This window comes from Phascolarctos cinereus, unplaced genomic scaffold (assembly GCF_003287225.1).
Source record: "Phascolarctos cinereus isolate Bilbo 61053 unplaced genomic scaffold, phaCin_HiC Scaffold_2;HRSCAF=192, whole genome shotgun sequence".
Lineage (NCBI taxonomy): Eukaryota > Metazoa > Chordata > Mammalia > Diprotodontia > Phascolarctidae > Phascolarctos > Phascolarctos cinereus.
Genome location: NW_027555625.1, coordinates 110,314,554 through 110,329,306, shown reverse-complemented (window position 1 = coordinate 110,329,306; position 14,753 = coordinate 110,314,554). Strand labels below are relative to the sequence as shown.

General features: G+C 36.5%; 1 protein-coding gene across 7 annotated transcripts in view; it reads left to right on the top strand.

Annotated features, from left to right (window-relative positions):
- The window catches only part of PUS10 (pseudouridine synthase 10), a 90,801-nt gene that overhangs the window by 52,149 nt on the left and 23,899 nt on the right, over nucleotides 1-14,753 (top strand). For 6 of the 7 annotated variants that reach the window (XM_020985499.2, XM_020985498.2, XM_020985497.2 and 3 more), the window contains 4 exons: nucleotides 1,692-1,753; nucleotides 3,535-3,580; nucleotides 12,795-12,859; nucleotides 14,575-14,660. In XM_020985499.2, the coding sequence (XP_020841158.1) occupies nucleotides 1,692-1,753; nucleotides 3,535-3,580; nucleotides 12,795-12,859; nucleotides 14,575-14,660 (259 nt within the window). The remainder of the gene's footprint in view (nucleotides 1-1,691; nucleotides 1,754-3,534; nucleotides 3,581-12,794; nucleotides 12,860-14,574; nucleotides 14,661-14,753) is intronic. The other variant, XM_078149534.1, reaches the window with a different exon arrangement.

The window sequence follows — 14,753 nt, the reverse complement described above, 5'->3', positions numbered from 1 at the left end:
ATCTAGTAATGAATGTAAAGAATGCAAGATTTACTTAACAGTAAATTGTGTGGTGGAGCCAAGATGGCAGAGTAGTGGGAAGTAATATAGCTGTGTACCCTTCTACAGCTCCTCCATATAGATCTAGCAGATGCATGAGACCAAATCTCAGTGGGGAAATATAGAGAGTCATTGAGTCCTTTGCAGAACCAAGTTAGCATAGGGGGAGATAGAGAGTTCTGCAGATGCCAGTTACTGTTTCGGGGCAGGAGCATGCCACGTGATGAGTACTGTAGCCCTCAGGAAGAAGCTGTATACCTGGGCAAGAGGAGGTTCCAGATCCATCCTGGAGCATTTCAGTGGGGACAGATGCAAACTAGCAGCTTTGTTGCCTGTTCCTCAGTTCTGGAGAGGTCCAGAGTAGACTGAGAAGGGGATCCCTGCACAAGGATGCCTTGGGCAGCATACTGAGAAAGAAGGAAGTTCAGAAGCAAGCAGCAGTGGTTTGGCTCAAACCCTAGGAGCAAGGTGGGTTGTCATTTCCAGCATCCAGCCTAGTCTGCATAAGAATAACTGGGGCAAAAATCCCATCTCACAAGGAGACTAACAGTCTTGTCACTGAACCAGCAGAACTACCTAGTGGCTGATAGAGGCTGAGTCCAATATCTTCTTACTGTTATTCATACCCAAACCCAGGTCAGAAACTTGCAGAACTCATACCAAAGAGGCAGCAATCAGACTTTGCCCTGGATCAGACCACTTTGGGAACACTGAAAACTTGCAGGTCCCCAGCCTGCTTCAGCAAACAAAGCCTCAGAAAAACAGCTTGAGCACAATTTTAATTAGAATTCCTGGAAGAGCTGAAGCTAGAGTTTAAAAAATGTTTTCATAAATGAAATGAGAGTACTTGAGGGAAAAATTGGGAAAGAAATGAGTAGTGGAGAAAGAATTGTAAAGTGAATTAACAGCTTAGCCTATGAGATAAAAAATTTTACCCAAGCAGCAAACTTTCATTCTAGGACCAAATAGAAGCCAGTGATGTCATGAGGCAACAAGAAATATTTAAATAAAGGCAAAAAATTAAAAGAAAATTGAAATATTTCATAGGAAAAATAACTAACCTGGAGTACTGATTGAGGAGAGATAATTTAAGAATCATTGGACTACCTGAAACCCATGAACACAGAAAGAGCTTAGACATCATATTTCAAGAAATCATTAAAATATCCAGATCTCTCAGAACCAAAGGGCAAAGTGAAAATAGAATCCAGCAGTGCATGCACACACACGCGCGTGCATCCTTCCCCCAAGTTGGGTACTAGATTAAAGTGTTGTGTTAGACAGTCGTAATTTTAAGGTTGAAAGGCACAGATCTTATAAACTTATTTTCACTGTATCATTCCCCCAAATTCCCATCCTGTTTTCACACATATCTCCTATGTATGTATTACAAAAACTATGTTATGTAATGCAAACCCTGGTCTTTAATTTTGTTAGGGCACACTGGTCTCTGTAAGTTTTAGCAAGATATATTTGAAGCAGTGTTTTGTAAAAGTGGCCTCTGAGCAAATCGATTATAGAATCATTTCCAGTTTTCTTTTTAACTTTTTTTTTTGTGAGCCAGTCTTTGAGAGTTTAATTTATGTTTTCATTCACAAGTTTTGAGATGTTAGTTTCCCTTTGCTAATTTCAAAACTATTTTTATGATTTAGAGCTTGTTTGAAGTAAGTGTGATCTTTGCTCACCCTGAAACAGATGAGGATTGCCACTTCCTGTAAGTTGCTGTGTAAACATGATAGTAATCTTTATAATTGTATAACATTGTTCGTGTTCTTTAGTTTTCATGAAGATAAATTTAGTGGCTCATTTCTTTCCTTTTCCTGCTTTTTCACATCTTAATTTCATAGGTAATGATCAGAGACGATATTCTTAGAAGATATTTTTTAGCCACCTACCGTTGCTTTTATTTTATGTAACATAAGATGACGGCAGAGGTCCTTTTCAAATTTAAAATGCTATGATCTTACATTATGTTTACAAAGGACCTTTCAGCTCAAAGATTTTCTTATTTTACTTTCTTAAAAAAGTTCCGACCATCTTCATCTTACAAAATGGTAAATTTGAAATTCATGAGAGATAAATTATTTTATTAGAAATTATTTCTAGTCCAGTGCTATTTCTCTAGGTTCAATACATGACATTAATTAAACCTTTATTAAGCACCTACTATGTACCAGGCACTGTGCTAAGCACTGGGGATACAAAGGAGGACAAAAAAACCCCAACCCTGTTCTCAGGGAACTCGCAGTCTAATGGGGGAGACAGGTTACAAACAGCTATGTGCAAAATCTGAAAAGTGCTTTACAAATACTATATCATTTTATCCTCACTAACAATCCTGGGAGGCAGATGGTATTATAATCCGCATTTTATAGATAAGGAAATTGAAGCCAAGAAGTTGTGGCCTACCCAGGGTCACACAGCTAGTAAATGTCTGGGGTCTGATTGGAAGTTGGGGCTTTCTGACTCCAGGGCCAGTGCTGTATATCCACTGTTCTACCTAGCTAGGCAAGGTACAAATATTATCCTTATTTTATAGATGGAAAAAAACTCAAAAAGGGGCAGGTAGGGGGCGCAGTGGATGGAACACCAGCCCTGTAGTCAGGAGGGACTGAATTCAAATCCAGCTTCAGATAAATGATACTCACTAGCTGTGTGACCCTGGGGAAGTCACTTAATCCCATTGCCTAGCAAACAAACAAACAAACAAAAAAAACTCAAAAAGGTTGTAACTTACTTTGGATCACATGACTAGTAAGTGGGAAAGCCAGGAATGGAACCCAGATCTTCTAACTGCTAGTTTAGTTAGGTGGTAAAGTAGAGAGAATGCTCTGCTGAGAGACAAGAAGATCTGAGTTCAAGTCCTGCACAGACATATACTACAGTTACTCTGGGCCAATCACTTAACCTCTCTCAGCCTTGGTTTCCTCATCTTTAAAACAAGGATAATAATAGCACCTACCTCACTTCTAACTGCTAGTGCAGTGCTCTTCCCTACGACTAGACCGTGCTGCCTTCCCATATTCAAATGCTTATTAAAGTATAAATTTAAATGTAAATTTAATCTTCCTAGTGTGTGGACCAGGGAGAACTGACAAAATTGGTTAGCAGAGGCGTGGCACAGTTTAGTGGAAAATTCCTGGACTTTAAATTGGAACAATCTGGTTTAAAATTTAGCTCTCTCACTTAACAGCTTTGTGGTCATGGGCAAGCATGTAATCTCTCTCAGCCTCATTTTCCTCAACTGTAAAATGAGGGTGATAATGCTTACTTTATTTACTGCACAGGACTTTGAGGAAAGAACTATGTAAACTTGAAAGTGCTTTGCATAAATGAGAGTAATGTGGATAAATGTGAACTGTTATCATTGTCATTACAGTATTTGCTTCCTCCTAATATCCTGAAGTCAACAGCCAAATGATATAAAATGTACTTGATTTTTATTATCTAAAAGTACAGACGATAATGCTTGAAATTAATTTTATTTTGTTTTAGGAGCACTTCATGCCCAGATTGTTTCAAGCCAGCCAAAAATAAGCAGGTAGAAATTTTCTCTTCTTATTCTTGGGTGGGTTTTGTATGAGCTTAAGGTTCGCCAGTAATATAGGACATTTTAATAGTATTTTAAAGGATGCAAAACATTTTACATTTATTATCTCATCTGGGCTTCAAAATAACCTTTGAAGCAGGTTCTCCAGATATTATCCTTCTGTTAGAGATGACAGAATGAAAGTCATGGAGCTTAAGTGGCTTGGCCATGGTCTCATACCTGGCATCTCTCATCCTGTGTATCATTTATAAAGATCTGATCTCACGATTCCACTGCTATAAGCTCAGGTTTGAGTCTCTATGTTGCCTTGAGCAAGTCACTTAAATTCCCTGAGATTCAATTTCCACATCTTTCAAATGGAGATAATAATACTTGTATCATATATTCACAAAGTTGTGAGACAAGTCATTGTGTGTATGTGTGTGAGAGAGTGTGTGAATTGCTTTATGGTTCATCATACTCCAGTGCTTCAAGGATATGTGATTTCCCTCTTATAGGTATCCCCTCCCCTGATGCAGAACATAACCCCTCAGTACGTTAGAACACAGTCATTGTCTGTGTGGGACCCATGAGGCCTGTAGCTGTCCTGAGTGCAGTCTGAATGACAATTAAATATAATTGGGAAATATTTAACAAAATAAATAAAAGTGCAATACAGCATAGATAATGTTAATATGTGCTTCTTAAAGTCAATATGTCGCCTACAGAGATCATTATGGGTGTTTTAGTGGTCCTTTTTTCTATTTGAGTTTGACACCACTCCCCTAGAACATGGTCTTTGTGAGTGCCCATGTCCAAAAAAGTCATCAACTGATAGCCAGCCTTTGAATGATTAGTTTGTCCAAACTTAACTAGGCTTATCCATTGACATATTCCTGGGCCCATGCTCAAAAGCCTTTCTAACTTGGTGTGACCTAATAGAGCTTGCATGTCCTAGGAGAGCCCTGAATCACTTTCATTCCACTCTGAGTCATAAGAATATGACTTTGTTAGATGATTAAAATATATTTTTGAAAGATATTCCATCTGTTATTTTTGTATTTTTAACCCTTGCCTCTAGCTAGAAAGTTGTAGAGGATATTCATGCTTATATTTATGATACTTTCTGAGTTGTTATCTAAAGTTAAAATTAGTATCATAATGTCAATAATGCTTCTTTTACCCATCATGGGAAATAAAATTTGATTCCAATCCAAAGATTTCATCATCTAGCAATGTCCTGTGTTATTGTAACAGCCGTATTTCAAAGTCTTGTGTAATACCCATTTTGCAGAAGTTTAGAATTTTTTAATCGAATCCAAAATTAGGTTATTTCACCTAAGGAAATCCTGAGTTGTTAAAGTCTTATTATGACTACGCTTGAAAAAAAAATTAATTTGTATAGACTTATATTTCTTAGTTTGCAAGTATAATTTGCAAGTATAATCAATTCACAGGAACATACTACAGTGAAACCATCTATAGCAACGTTGCATGTACTAGTTACTTACACAGTTTTATGACGAGTCAGACATTTTTACATAAAGTACTTTACTGACATCCATTTGCAATTACTTCCAAGTTCTCTTTACTGTTACGTGAATAATATGAGTCCAGCGCCTTTTGGCCTTTTAACTTATGAATATTGTCTGGTTTTAGGATCATAGACTTAGAGCTAAATGGAATCTGCGCATTTTTTTAACTTAGAATGTCGAAGCCTATAGAATGTAAGGGGGGGGAGGACATGATTGGATTATAAAATTTGCCAGATGTTTACTTTTGTAATTTAAAGGGCAGAATGAGTCTACTGAATATAATATTTGTTTTGTGCATCTAGCTGCTATTTTGTGTCTTTGAATTTTGGTTTTACATAGAAGTACTTAATAGATTCAAGTACATTTCCAAAAAAACCCACCAACCCCAAAACAGATATTTGGCTTGGACTGAAGCCTCTTCTGATCCCTCATGGGATAGAGCAGTGACCCTGGGTCCTTAAAGGACTTGCCTTCAGAGTTCTAACCAGCTAGAAAGGCATCTAAATCCAGTGACCATAGGATGAGGCCAATGTAGAGAAATTTAGAGAGGTTTTTCAGCTGAAGGTTAGTTACCATTCAGGCCTTTTATTTTGACTGCAGCATCTACTAAGATGTGAAGTGGTTGTCTTCGGAGGAAAAAATTATTTTTCTGAAAACATTCATTAACAAAACAGAAAAGGAGGATTAATGAACTAGTATACAATTTTTTTTATTAATTTATTTTAATTTATCAACAATCACTTCCATAAGCTTTGGAGTTTTACATTTTTCTCCACCCTCCTCCCCAAGACAGTGCACAGTCTGATATAGGCTCTACATATACATTCCTATTAAACATATTTTCATATTAGTGATATTGTAAGTAAGAATTAGAACCAATAGGAGGAACCATAAGAAAGAGAAAGCAAAACAGAAGAAAAAAATAGATACTATGCTTCGATCTGCATTCAAACTCCATAGTTTTTTTTTGGATGTGGGTAGCATTTTCCATCATGAGACCTTTGGAGATGTCTTAGATCCTTACATTGCTGAGAAGGGCTAAGTCTATCAATGTTAGTCATCGCACAACGTGGCTGTTGCTGTGTACAACGTTCTGGTTCTGCTCACTTCACTCAGCATCAGTCCATACAAGTCTTTCCAGGTTTTTCTGAAGTCTGCCTGCTCATCATTTCTTATAGCACAATAGTATTCCATTACATTCATATACCACAACTTATTCAGCCATTCCCCAATTGATGAGCATTCCCTCAATTTTCAATTCTTTACCACCACAAAAAGAGCTGCTACAAATATTTTTGTACATGTGGGTCCTTTTCCCGTTTTTTGATCTCTTTGGGATAGTATATAGTTTTTAAAAGTCTCGGTTAAGAAATTAAGAAGAATAAAAGAAGATAAATAGAAGAAATAAGAAGAATGCTTGGAAAAGTTAGAGAAGAAATTAGCAAAGTGGAAAACAATAAGACTACAGCCAGGATGTCTGCATACCACTCTGGCCATCATCTTGACTGCCTCCCTACCTGAGAATGGAATTCTACCCCCCCAATGCTATGCTAGGTGTGGTAGACCAGTTTGGGACTTATCTTGCTTGGCTCCTGGCCTCTACCCACACTTTAGGAAGATCTTTTGCCATCCCTTCCCCAACCTCCATTTATTTATTGTCTTCCCATGTTAAAATGTAAGCTTCTTGAGGGCTGTGATTGTTTTGCTTGCTTAAAAACTGGCTTGAAGCTAAACATCAAAGAAAGAAAGAAACAAAAATTGAAGTCATAGAAACTGGTCCTATCACTCCCTGGCAAATAGAAGGAGAAGAAATGAAAGCGGGCTCAAATTTCACTGCAGCCATGAAATTAAAAGACACTTTCTCCTTGGAAGGAAAGCTATGGCAAATCTAGATGGCATGCTGAAAAGCAGAGGCATCGCCTTGTTGATGAAGGGTCTGTATCATCAATGCTTTAGTTTTTCTAGTAGTAATGTATAGCTGTGAGAGTTGGACCATAAGGAAAACTGAATACTTCAGAATCAACACTTCCAAAACATGGTGCTGGACAAGACTTTTGAGAGTCCCTTGGACAGCAAGGAGATCAAATCAGTCAATACTTAAAGAAATTAATTCAGACTGCTCATTAGAAGGACAAATAGTGAAGCTGAAGCTTAAATACTTTGGCCACTTAATGAGAAGACAAGACTCATTGGAGAAGACTGATTCTGGGCCTGGAGTGCAATGGTTCATAGTGTTCACGAAGAGTTGGACATGACTGAGCAAACGAACAACAAATTTACATCCTTGATGCTTAGCAGAATTTCTGGCACATTGTAAGAACTTAATAAATGTTATCTCTCTAGAAATGATAAGATGAAAACAAAAATATGTCAACAACTAACAGAATCAAGGATAGGGATTGGATAGGGACTAGACATTTGATTTCATTGGTATCAAGAACTTCCATAGTCAACAAACATTTATCAGAAGCACCTAATGTGGGCCAGGCACTGTGCTAAGCACTGGGGATACAAAGAAAGGTAAAAACACTGTCCCTCTCCAAAGTTCATAATCAGATATAAATAACTATGGATATATAAGATACAGAGTAAGTCAAAGATAATCTCTGAGGAAGGACCTTGGGGGAAGGGAGAGGGCACCTGGAAAAGCCTTCTGCAGGGGGTAGGATTTGGACTAAGACTTGAAGGAAGCCAGGACATCTAAAAGGCTAGAAGAAGAACATTGTAGGCATAGGGGACAGCCAGTGCAAAGGCATGGAGTTGGAGATGGTGGTGTACACCAGTGTAGCACCACTTGTGAAGTCTTGAAGTGTCAGAGAACTTTATATTTGGTCCTGAGAGTAAAGGAGGTCTACTGGTTTTTATTGAACAGGAGGTCAGACCTGCCTTTTACAAGCAAGGCACTTTGGCAGCCAAGTAGAGGACTCTGTCCATTATGACCCACTGCCTCTCTCATCAGAAGGATATAAGATCAAAAGCCATTCCCATAAATAATGGATCAAAGGATAAATGTACTCTGTTAACAACTTTATGAAAGAATACTCCAGATCACTAATAATAAGAGAAATGGAAATCAAAATAACAGAGTTTTACTTCACACCTAGCAAATTAGCCAAAATGACAAAAGGGAGGAAAAGCCAGTGTGAGTGAGTGTGGAAAGATGGTCACACTAATACACTGTGCATGGAGCTATGTAGCTGATCCAACTGTTCTGAAAAGAAATTTGGAATTATATAAATAAAGTGACTGAAGCGTCCATACTCTTTGATACAGAGGTTCTGTTGGGGTTAATGTTAAAAAGAGAGCTTTCACATATACCAAAACATTCATAGCAGCACTTTTTGTGGTAGTTCCTGGGGACAAAGTAAATGCTCATTGATTGGGGAGTAGCTAAAGGGGTGGTACATGAATGTAAGGACAGCTAAGTAGCACAGTGAATAGAGTGGTGGGTCTGGAGTCAGGAAGACTTAGCTTTCTGAGTTAAAACCTGGCCTCAGATTTTATTTAATATTTAATAGTTGTGTGACCCTGGGCAAATCACTTAACCCTGTTTGGCTCAGTTTCCTTATCTATAAAATGAACTGGAAAAAGAAATAGCAAAACACTCTAGTGTCTTTGCCAAGAAAACCCCAAATGGGGTCACAAAGAGTCGGGTACGACTAGAAACGATGAAACAACAACATGAGATATAATGGATATGACTGTGCTTTAAAGAACCATGACTACGATGGATACAGAGAGGCATGAGAAGACTTACAGGAAATTGACACAGAATGAAGTAGGCAGAACCAGAAAAATAATATATACAATGACTGCAACAATGTAAGTTGAAAGAATGAAACAATTGAAATGGATTGCTGAAAAGATATTATAGTTATATTTAGCTCCAGAGAGGAGATGAGAAGATAACTTGGCCCTGATTCTTTGCAGAAGTCAGGAGTTATGCGTATGGAACACTACATACAATGTCAGACTTTTTTGTTTGTTTGTTTTGATATGTTGTTTAGTAAACAACCCCCTCTCTTTTTTTATCCTTTATTGTAAAGAATGGCCTTCTGAGAAATATAGGTTGTATAAAAAAAGATATCAGTAAAAAAAATTAAGGAAAATATTAACTTCGTGGATAACTCTTTAGTTGAACTGATCAAAAAAAGAGGAAAATCAAATTGCCAAGATAAAAAGAAATTAAGGTAAATTCACAACTAATAGAGACTTTAATGGAGTTATCAGATATGCTATTTACAGATATATTCTAGCAAAACTGAAGATTTAAAGGAAATGATGGATCACCTACAAAAATTCAAACTACGTAGGTTAACAGAATATGAAATAGAGATCTCAGCCCAGTTTTAGATGATTAAATAAATCCTTGAACCCAGGTACCAAAGAAAAAAATCTCTAGATTACCAGTGAAATCTTTTAAATATTTAAAGAGTAATTAATAATTATGTGACATAATTTATTTTCAATAATTAAGAAAGTGCTCTACCAAACTCCTAGACAAATATAATCCTGATACCTAAATCAGAGATGAACCAAGCAGAGGGAACTAGACCAGTATCTCTAATGAATTTTAATGCAAAGATTTTAAATAAAACATAACAAAAAGGCTGCAGTAGTATGTCCAAGAAATTATCTGTAAGATCATTGGTTCAGAGCTGGGGGGACCTTAAAGGCCGTAAATTCCAAACCCTCTTCCCTCCCATGTTTCAAATCAGGAAACTGAGGCAAAGAGATATTGCTTAAGGTCACAGAGTCAAACCCAGAATCTTCTTGGTTTTCTTGGTCATATTCACTATAATCAAATTAGAAGTACAAGGATGTTTCACTATGAATTGTGTTCATTTTTTTTAATATTAAAAACAAAACAAAAAATTACATGATTTTATCAATGAATGCTAAGAAAACCTTTGACAAAATACAACAATCACTTATGCCAACGGCTCTAAAAATCATAGGCCTGGCAGGGCATTTTTTCTACAATGATTAAAAGTATATATCTCAAAACAAAAGCTGGCATTATTTATAATGGAGAAATGCCAAAAACTTTCCCAGTAAATAACAAGATAAAACATTATCAAAACATTCTGTTGTCATAGTTGTAGAAATGTTGGACAGAAGGCAAAATAAAGGCCCTAAAGGCAGACACATCAGCAAAGAGCAGATGAAATTATCTGTGTTTGCAAATGGTATGGTTTACTTACAAAACCCCAGAGACTCTGCAAAATAATTGTGACAACAGCTTGATTAAAGTAGCAAGATACAAAATATATCCGCAAAATATTTTACCATTTTTGAATAGTAAGATCAGAAGCCAGAAGGAAAAACACAGAGAAATCACATTCAAAAAACTATGAAACATATAAAATACCTCGGAGTCATCTACTGAGATACACTAAAGGCATAAAACAGTTATAACTTATATAATTGCAGAAATATTGTTGCTTATTATTGGTTCACACAAATATAATTAAAGTGATACAAAACAGTTTATAGATCATAGAATCATAAATCTAGAGCTAGAAGGGACTTGAGAGGTCATTTAGTCTAACCCCCAGATTTTACACATGAGAAAAGAGAAATCCAGGTCATGTTAAATGATTTGACCAATGTTACACATGTAGTGTCAGTGGCAGGATTTGAGCCCAGGTCCTCAGACTTAAGAAACTCTAGACTTTCAAAAGGTGTAGAAACTCAAGGGTAGTAAGTAGAAAAAAAGAAAAAAGTGAGAATGAAAGAGAAGTAGCAGTTCTATACCTCAGATTATACTATGAAGTTATAATTCTCAAAGTATTTGGGATTGGCTAAAGAAATAGAAAAGTAGATTATTGGAACAAAGTAGACAGGCACAAAAAGTCAAACTCAGTAAAGCCAGTCTTCAATAACTTGAAGATTAAATGAGATAATATCTGTAAAAGTACTTAGCACAGTGCCTGATATATAGTAGGCCCCTAATAGATGCTTATTCCCTTCCCAGAGAATATAAACTCTCAGTTTGATAAGAACAGTTGGGAAAACCACAAAGCAGATCACAAAAAAATACAGGTTTTGATCAGCAGCTGACACCATATGCAATATGTTCCAAATGAATGGGCAAACTTAACTTAAAAAAAATTTAGAGGAAAATGAAAAAATAGAAGTAAATTTACAACTCTGATAAAAGAGGGAATTTTCAGTGAAACATGACATAGGAAAAATCACATAAGGTTGAACACTGACAGGTTTAATTACACAAAACAAAAATTTTTGTACAATCTGTATAGCTAAGATAAGAAGGGCAACTTGTTGAAAAAATGTTTGCATCTAATGTCTCTGTTATAACAAAGGTCTGGTAAATAAGACGTAAAGGGAATTAATACAAATATGAAAGATCAAAAGCCATTCCCAAAAGATGCATGATCAAAGGATATATAAATAAGCAATCCTTGAAGTAAAGGTCACAAACTAATTACAGTCATACAAATGATTGCCTTAAATCAAACAAATGCAAATCAAACCAACTTGTGAGATTTCATATCACAGAAAATTGGCAAAAATGATAAAAAGAAAAGTAGTCTGTGTTAGAGGGCCATGTGAAGACAGGTGCACTAATAAACTCTTGGTGGAGCTGTGAAATTGGTGTAACCATTCAGGAAAACAATTGGAACTATACAAAGTAACTAAAATGTCTATACTTTCAGACCAAGAAATCACATTGCTGAGCACATACCTCAATGAGATAAAAAACAGCAGATACACCAGCTATTCATAGCAGCAGTTTTTTGTGGTAACAGAATTTGAAATGGTGTGGATTTGGCTAAATAGTGATAAATCAATGCAGTTGAGTAATATTGCAATGTAAGAAACAGAAAAAGAGGAATTTAGAGAAATGTGGGATGACTTAGCATGAGTGTAACCAAATTAAAAATACATTGATGATAACAATATAATGAAAAAGAATAATAAAATGAAATTGAGTGCTGTGTAATTATAGTGACCAAATTTGGTCCCAGAGAAGGTATATGAAAGAATGCAGGTTCCTTAGTTAGATGAGACTACAAGTGTGGGCTATTGTGCATACTCTCAGACCAAGTCAGAAGTTTCGCATAAGTGTTTTCTTTATATTTCTTTGGTCCCTTAATTGAGGAGTAAAGGAGGGTGGGAGGGGGGAATGAATGTGATATAGAAACAAAGGGCATTAATAAAACTTTAGAAGAGAATAGAGAATGTTTGGACTGTTACTATTTTGTGCAGTACAATTGAATTTTCCATTGATTTGCTCAGTTTGTCTGTGACTGCTTTACCCACTTATACTATGATGGTGGTGATGGGTTTATACCACTGTAATCCATTTTCCTGTAATGTACATCCACCTCCTCCTGTACCAAGAAATTAACTCACCAAATATACATGGTGTACGAGAGTTGGACTAGGGAAAAAAGTACTAACTGAAAGGTACCTCAGGAAATTCTTAATTTAAGGTGAAGGATCTGGTTAGATGATAAATCTGTCACTTAAGAGAAAAAGTAGTCCATTCGTGAAAAGTGGTAGAAGTTTCGAGATGCATTGTTTGCATACTTGCTTTAATATTCATACATCTGTTAAATTTTTCAGATATTCGCCCTTTATGTGATATAAATGTACATAATTTTTCCAGTCATACTTTATTTTGCCTCTATTTTCATTTCTCTTATTTTCATTTTCCTCTGTAGTCTGTATTCACTAGAATGGCAGTTGTGAAAGCTTTGGACAAAATAAAAGAAGAAGATTTCCGCAAGTATGTATAAGTATAGAATCTGAGAGGAAACATAGTTTATTAGAGCTGAAGAGGCCATCTGGTCCAACCTTTCCATTTATAAAAGAGAAAATGAAGTTACTTTCCCAAGATAAATACAGATAGTTCGTGGCAGAGCAAGGACAGTAAGATCATAGGCTTAAAGCTGAAAGGGACGGTTGACTCCAACCCCCTCATTAACAAATTAGGACAATGAAACAGAGACAGGTGGAGGTGTAGTGACTTGCCCAGGTCATCCAGCTAGTAAGTATCTGAGGTAGGATTTGAACTCTGGTCTTTCCTGAGCCAGTGCTGATTTTAGTAATCGAAAATGGATCACAGGATCAGAGTTGTAAGGTTTCTTAGAGGCCATCTAACGTAACTCCCTTTTTTACTGATAAGGAAAATGAGACCCAGGTAGGTTAAGTGACTTTTCCAGTCATATAACTAATAGTGTCTGAGGGAGAATTTGAACTCAGCTCCTCCTGACTTTAAGTCTGTGCCCTATCTGCTACACAGTGGTACCAGTATTACTAGAACCCGCGTCTCCTAACTTGCATTTTTCTTTTTCCATGACACCACAATTAATCTGCATTTCCTACTGTTGTCCAGCTCTTTGGTAGGGAAGAAAAAAGCAATGGGAATCACATGATCTTCCTTAATTGCTAAAATCTGATTCATTAAAAGTCTTACAGTATTTTTTTTTACTGGTTTAAATACTACTATTGCATGAATTTTCTCTTAAAATTAAATGATCATCTTAGTGATCTTTCCAGAAAATATGTTATTTTTAATGAGACTGCAGACAATTAAAAAGTAAAGATTTTTCCAGGATGATTATATTTCAGAATCTAAGGAAGTTTCTTATAAATGATTATTTTTATTCCATTTAAAAACTTGATGACAATTTATTTGTGTAAGCTATAGTTTCCCAGAACCTAAATATTTGCTGATTAAATCAAGTTGGGGAGTGGTATGAACCTTTTCAAACCATATGGGGACTCTGATGCTATTCAATATCTGGGGCTCTGTGGGATAAGGGAGGGGAAGGAGGAGAGAATAAGCATTTATACAGCACTTACTGTGTGCAAGGCACTGTGCTGAGCATTTTACAGTCATTATCTCTGTAGGTAAGATCCGGTTTTAGTGATTGTTTTTCTTTTAAATGTGGAAGATAGAGCATTGTTCTCTCCCAGTTCCTTCACAGTCTTAACTGGTATCTGAGATCATGTTTTAGAGGCTTAGGAGAGAAAAAGGAAAGAGAGCAGTCTGCCTCACTTTCTCTCCAAGTTGAATCATTTATGTCACTGGGACTAATCCTCTATCTCTGAGGCTGAGGAGAAGGAAAGGAAGAGAATAGGGGCAGAAAACTCTTGCCTCCTTTCCTCTGCAGTCCAAAAGTCATCTGATTTAACTGTTCGTTCAAGAGCTAGGTAAGGCAGGGCCTTTGCCCAGCTCACAGAGCAGATAAATGATCTTGAGATTCTCTACAACTTTACTTTGAACTCCATGAACTGAAGAGGAGTTATATCTTTACAGACCTAGTCTCCTTGGTTTAGTAAGTTAGCACCCCCACATGTTAAAAATTTATCTTTTGTTTGTGCAACTTCAAAACATACTGACTCAGAATGTGTTCTGATTCATCTCGGTTGTGTGATTCAGCCTCCTGTCCTGAAAGTAGTAGTCATGACAGGTTTTTTTTTTCCTTTATTTTTCAGGAAGTTTCCTTGTCCTCCAAATTCACCAAAGAGTTTTTGCTCTGCTGTTGAAATTGAATGTGCTCATGGTGCAGTCTTTGTAGCTGGTGAGTATTTAATATGAGCTATATTCACATTAAGTGTCTGTCCTTTCCAGAAAATAGAATTGCCTCCTGAGTCCTCAGGCTTTTATTATTGTT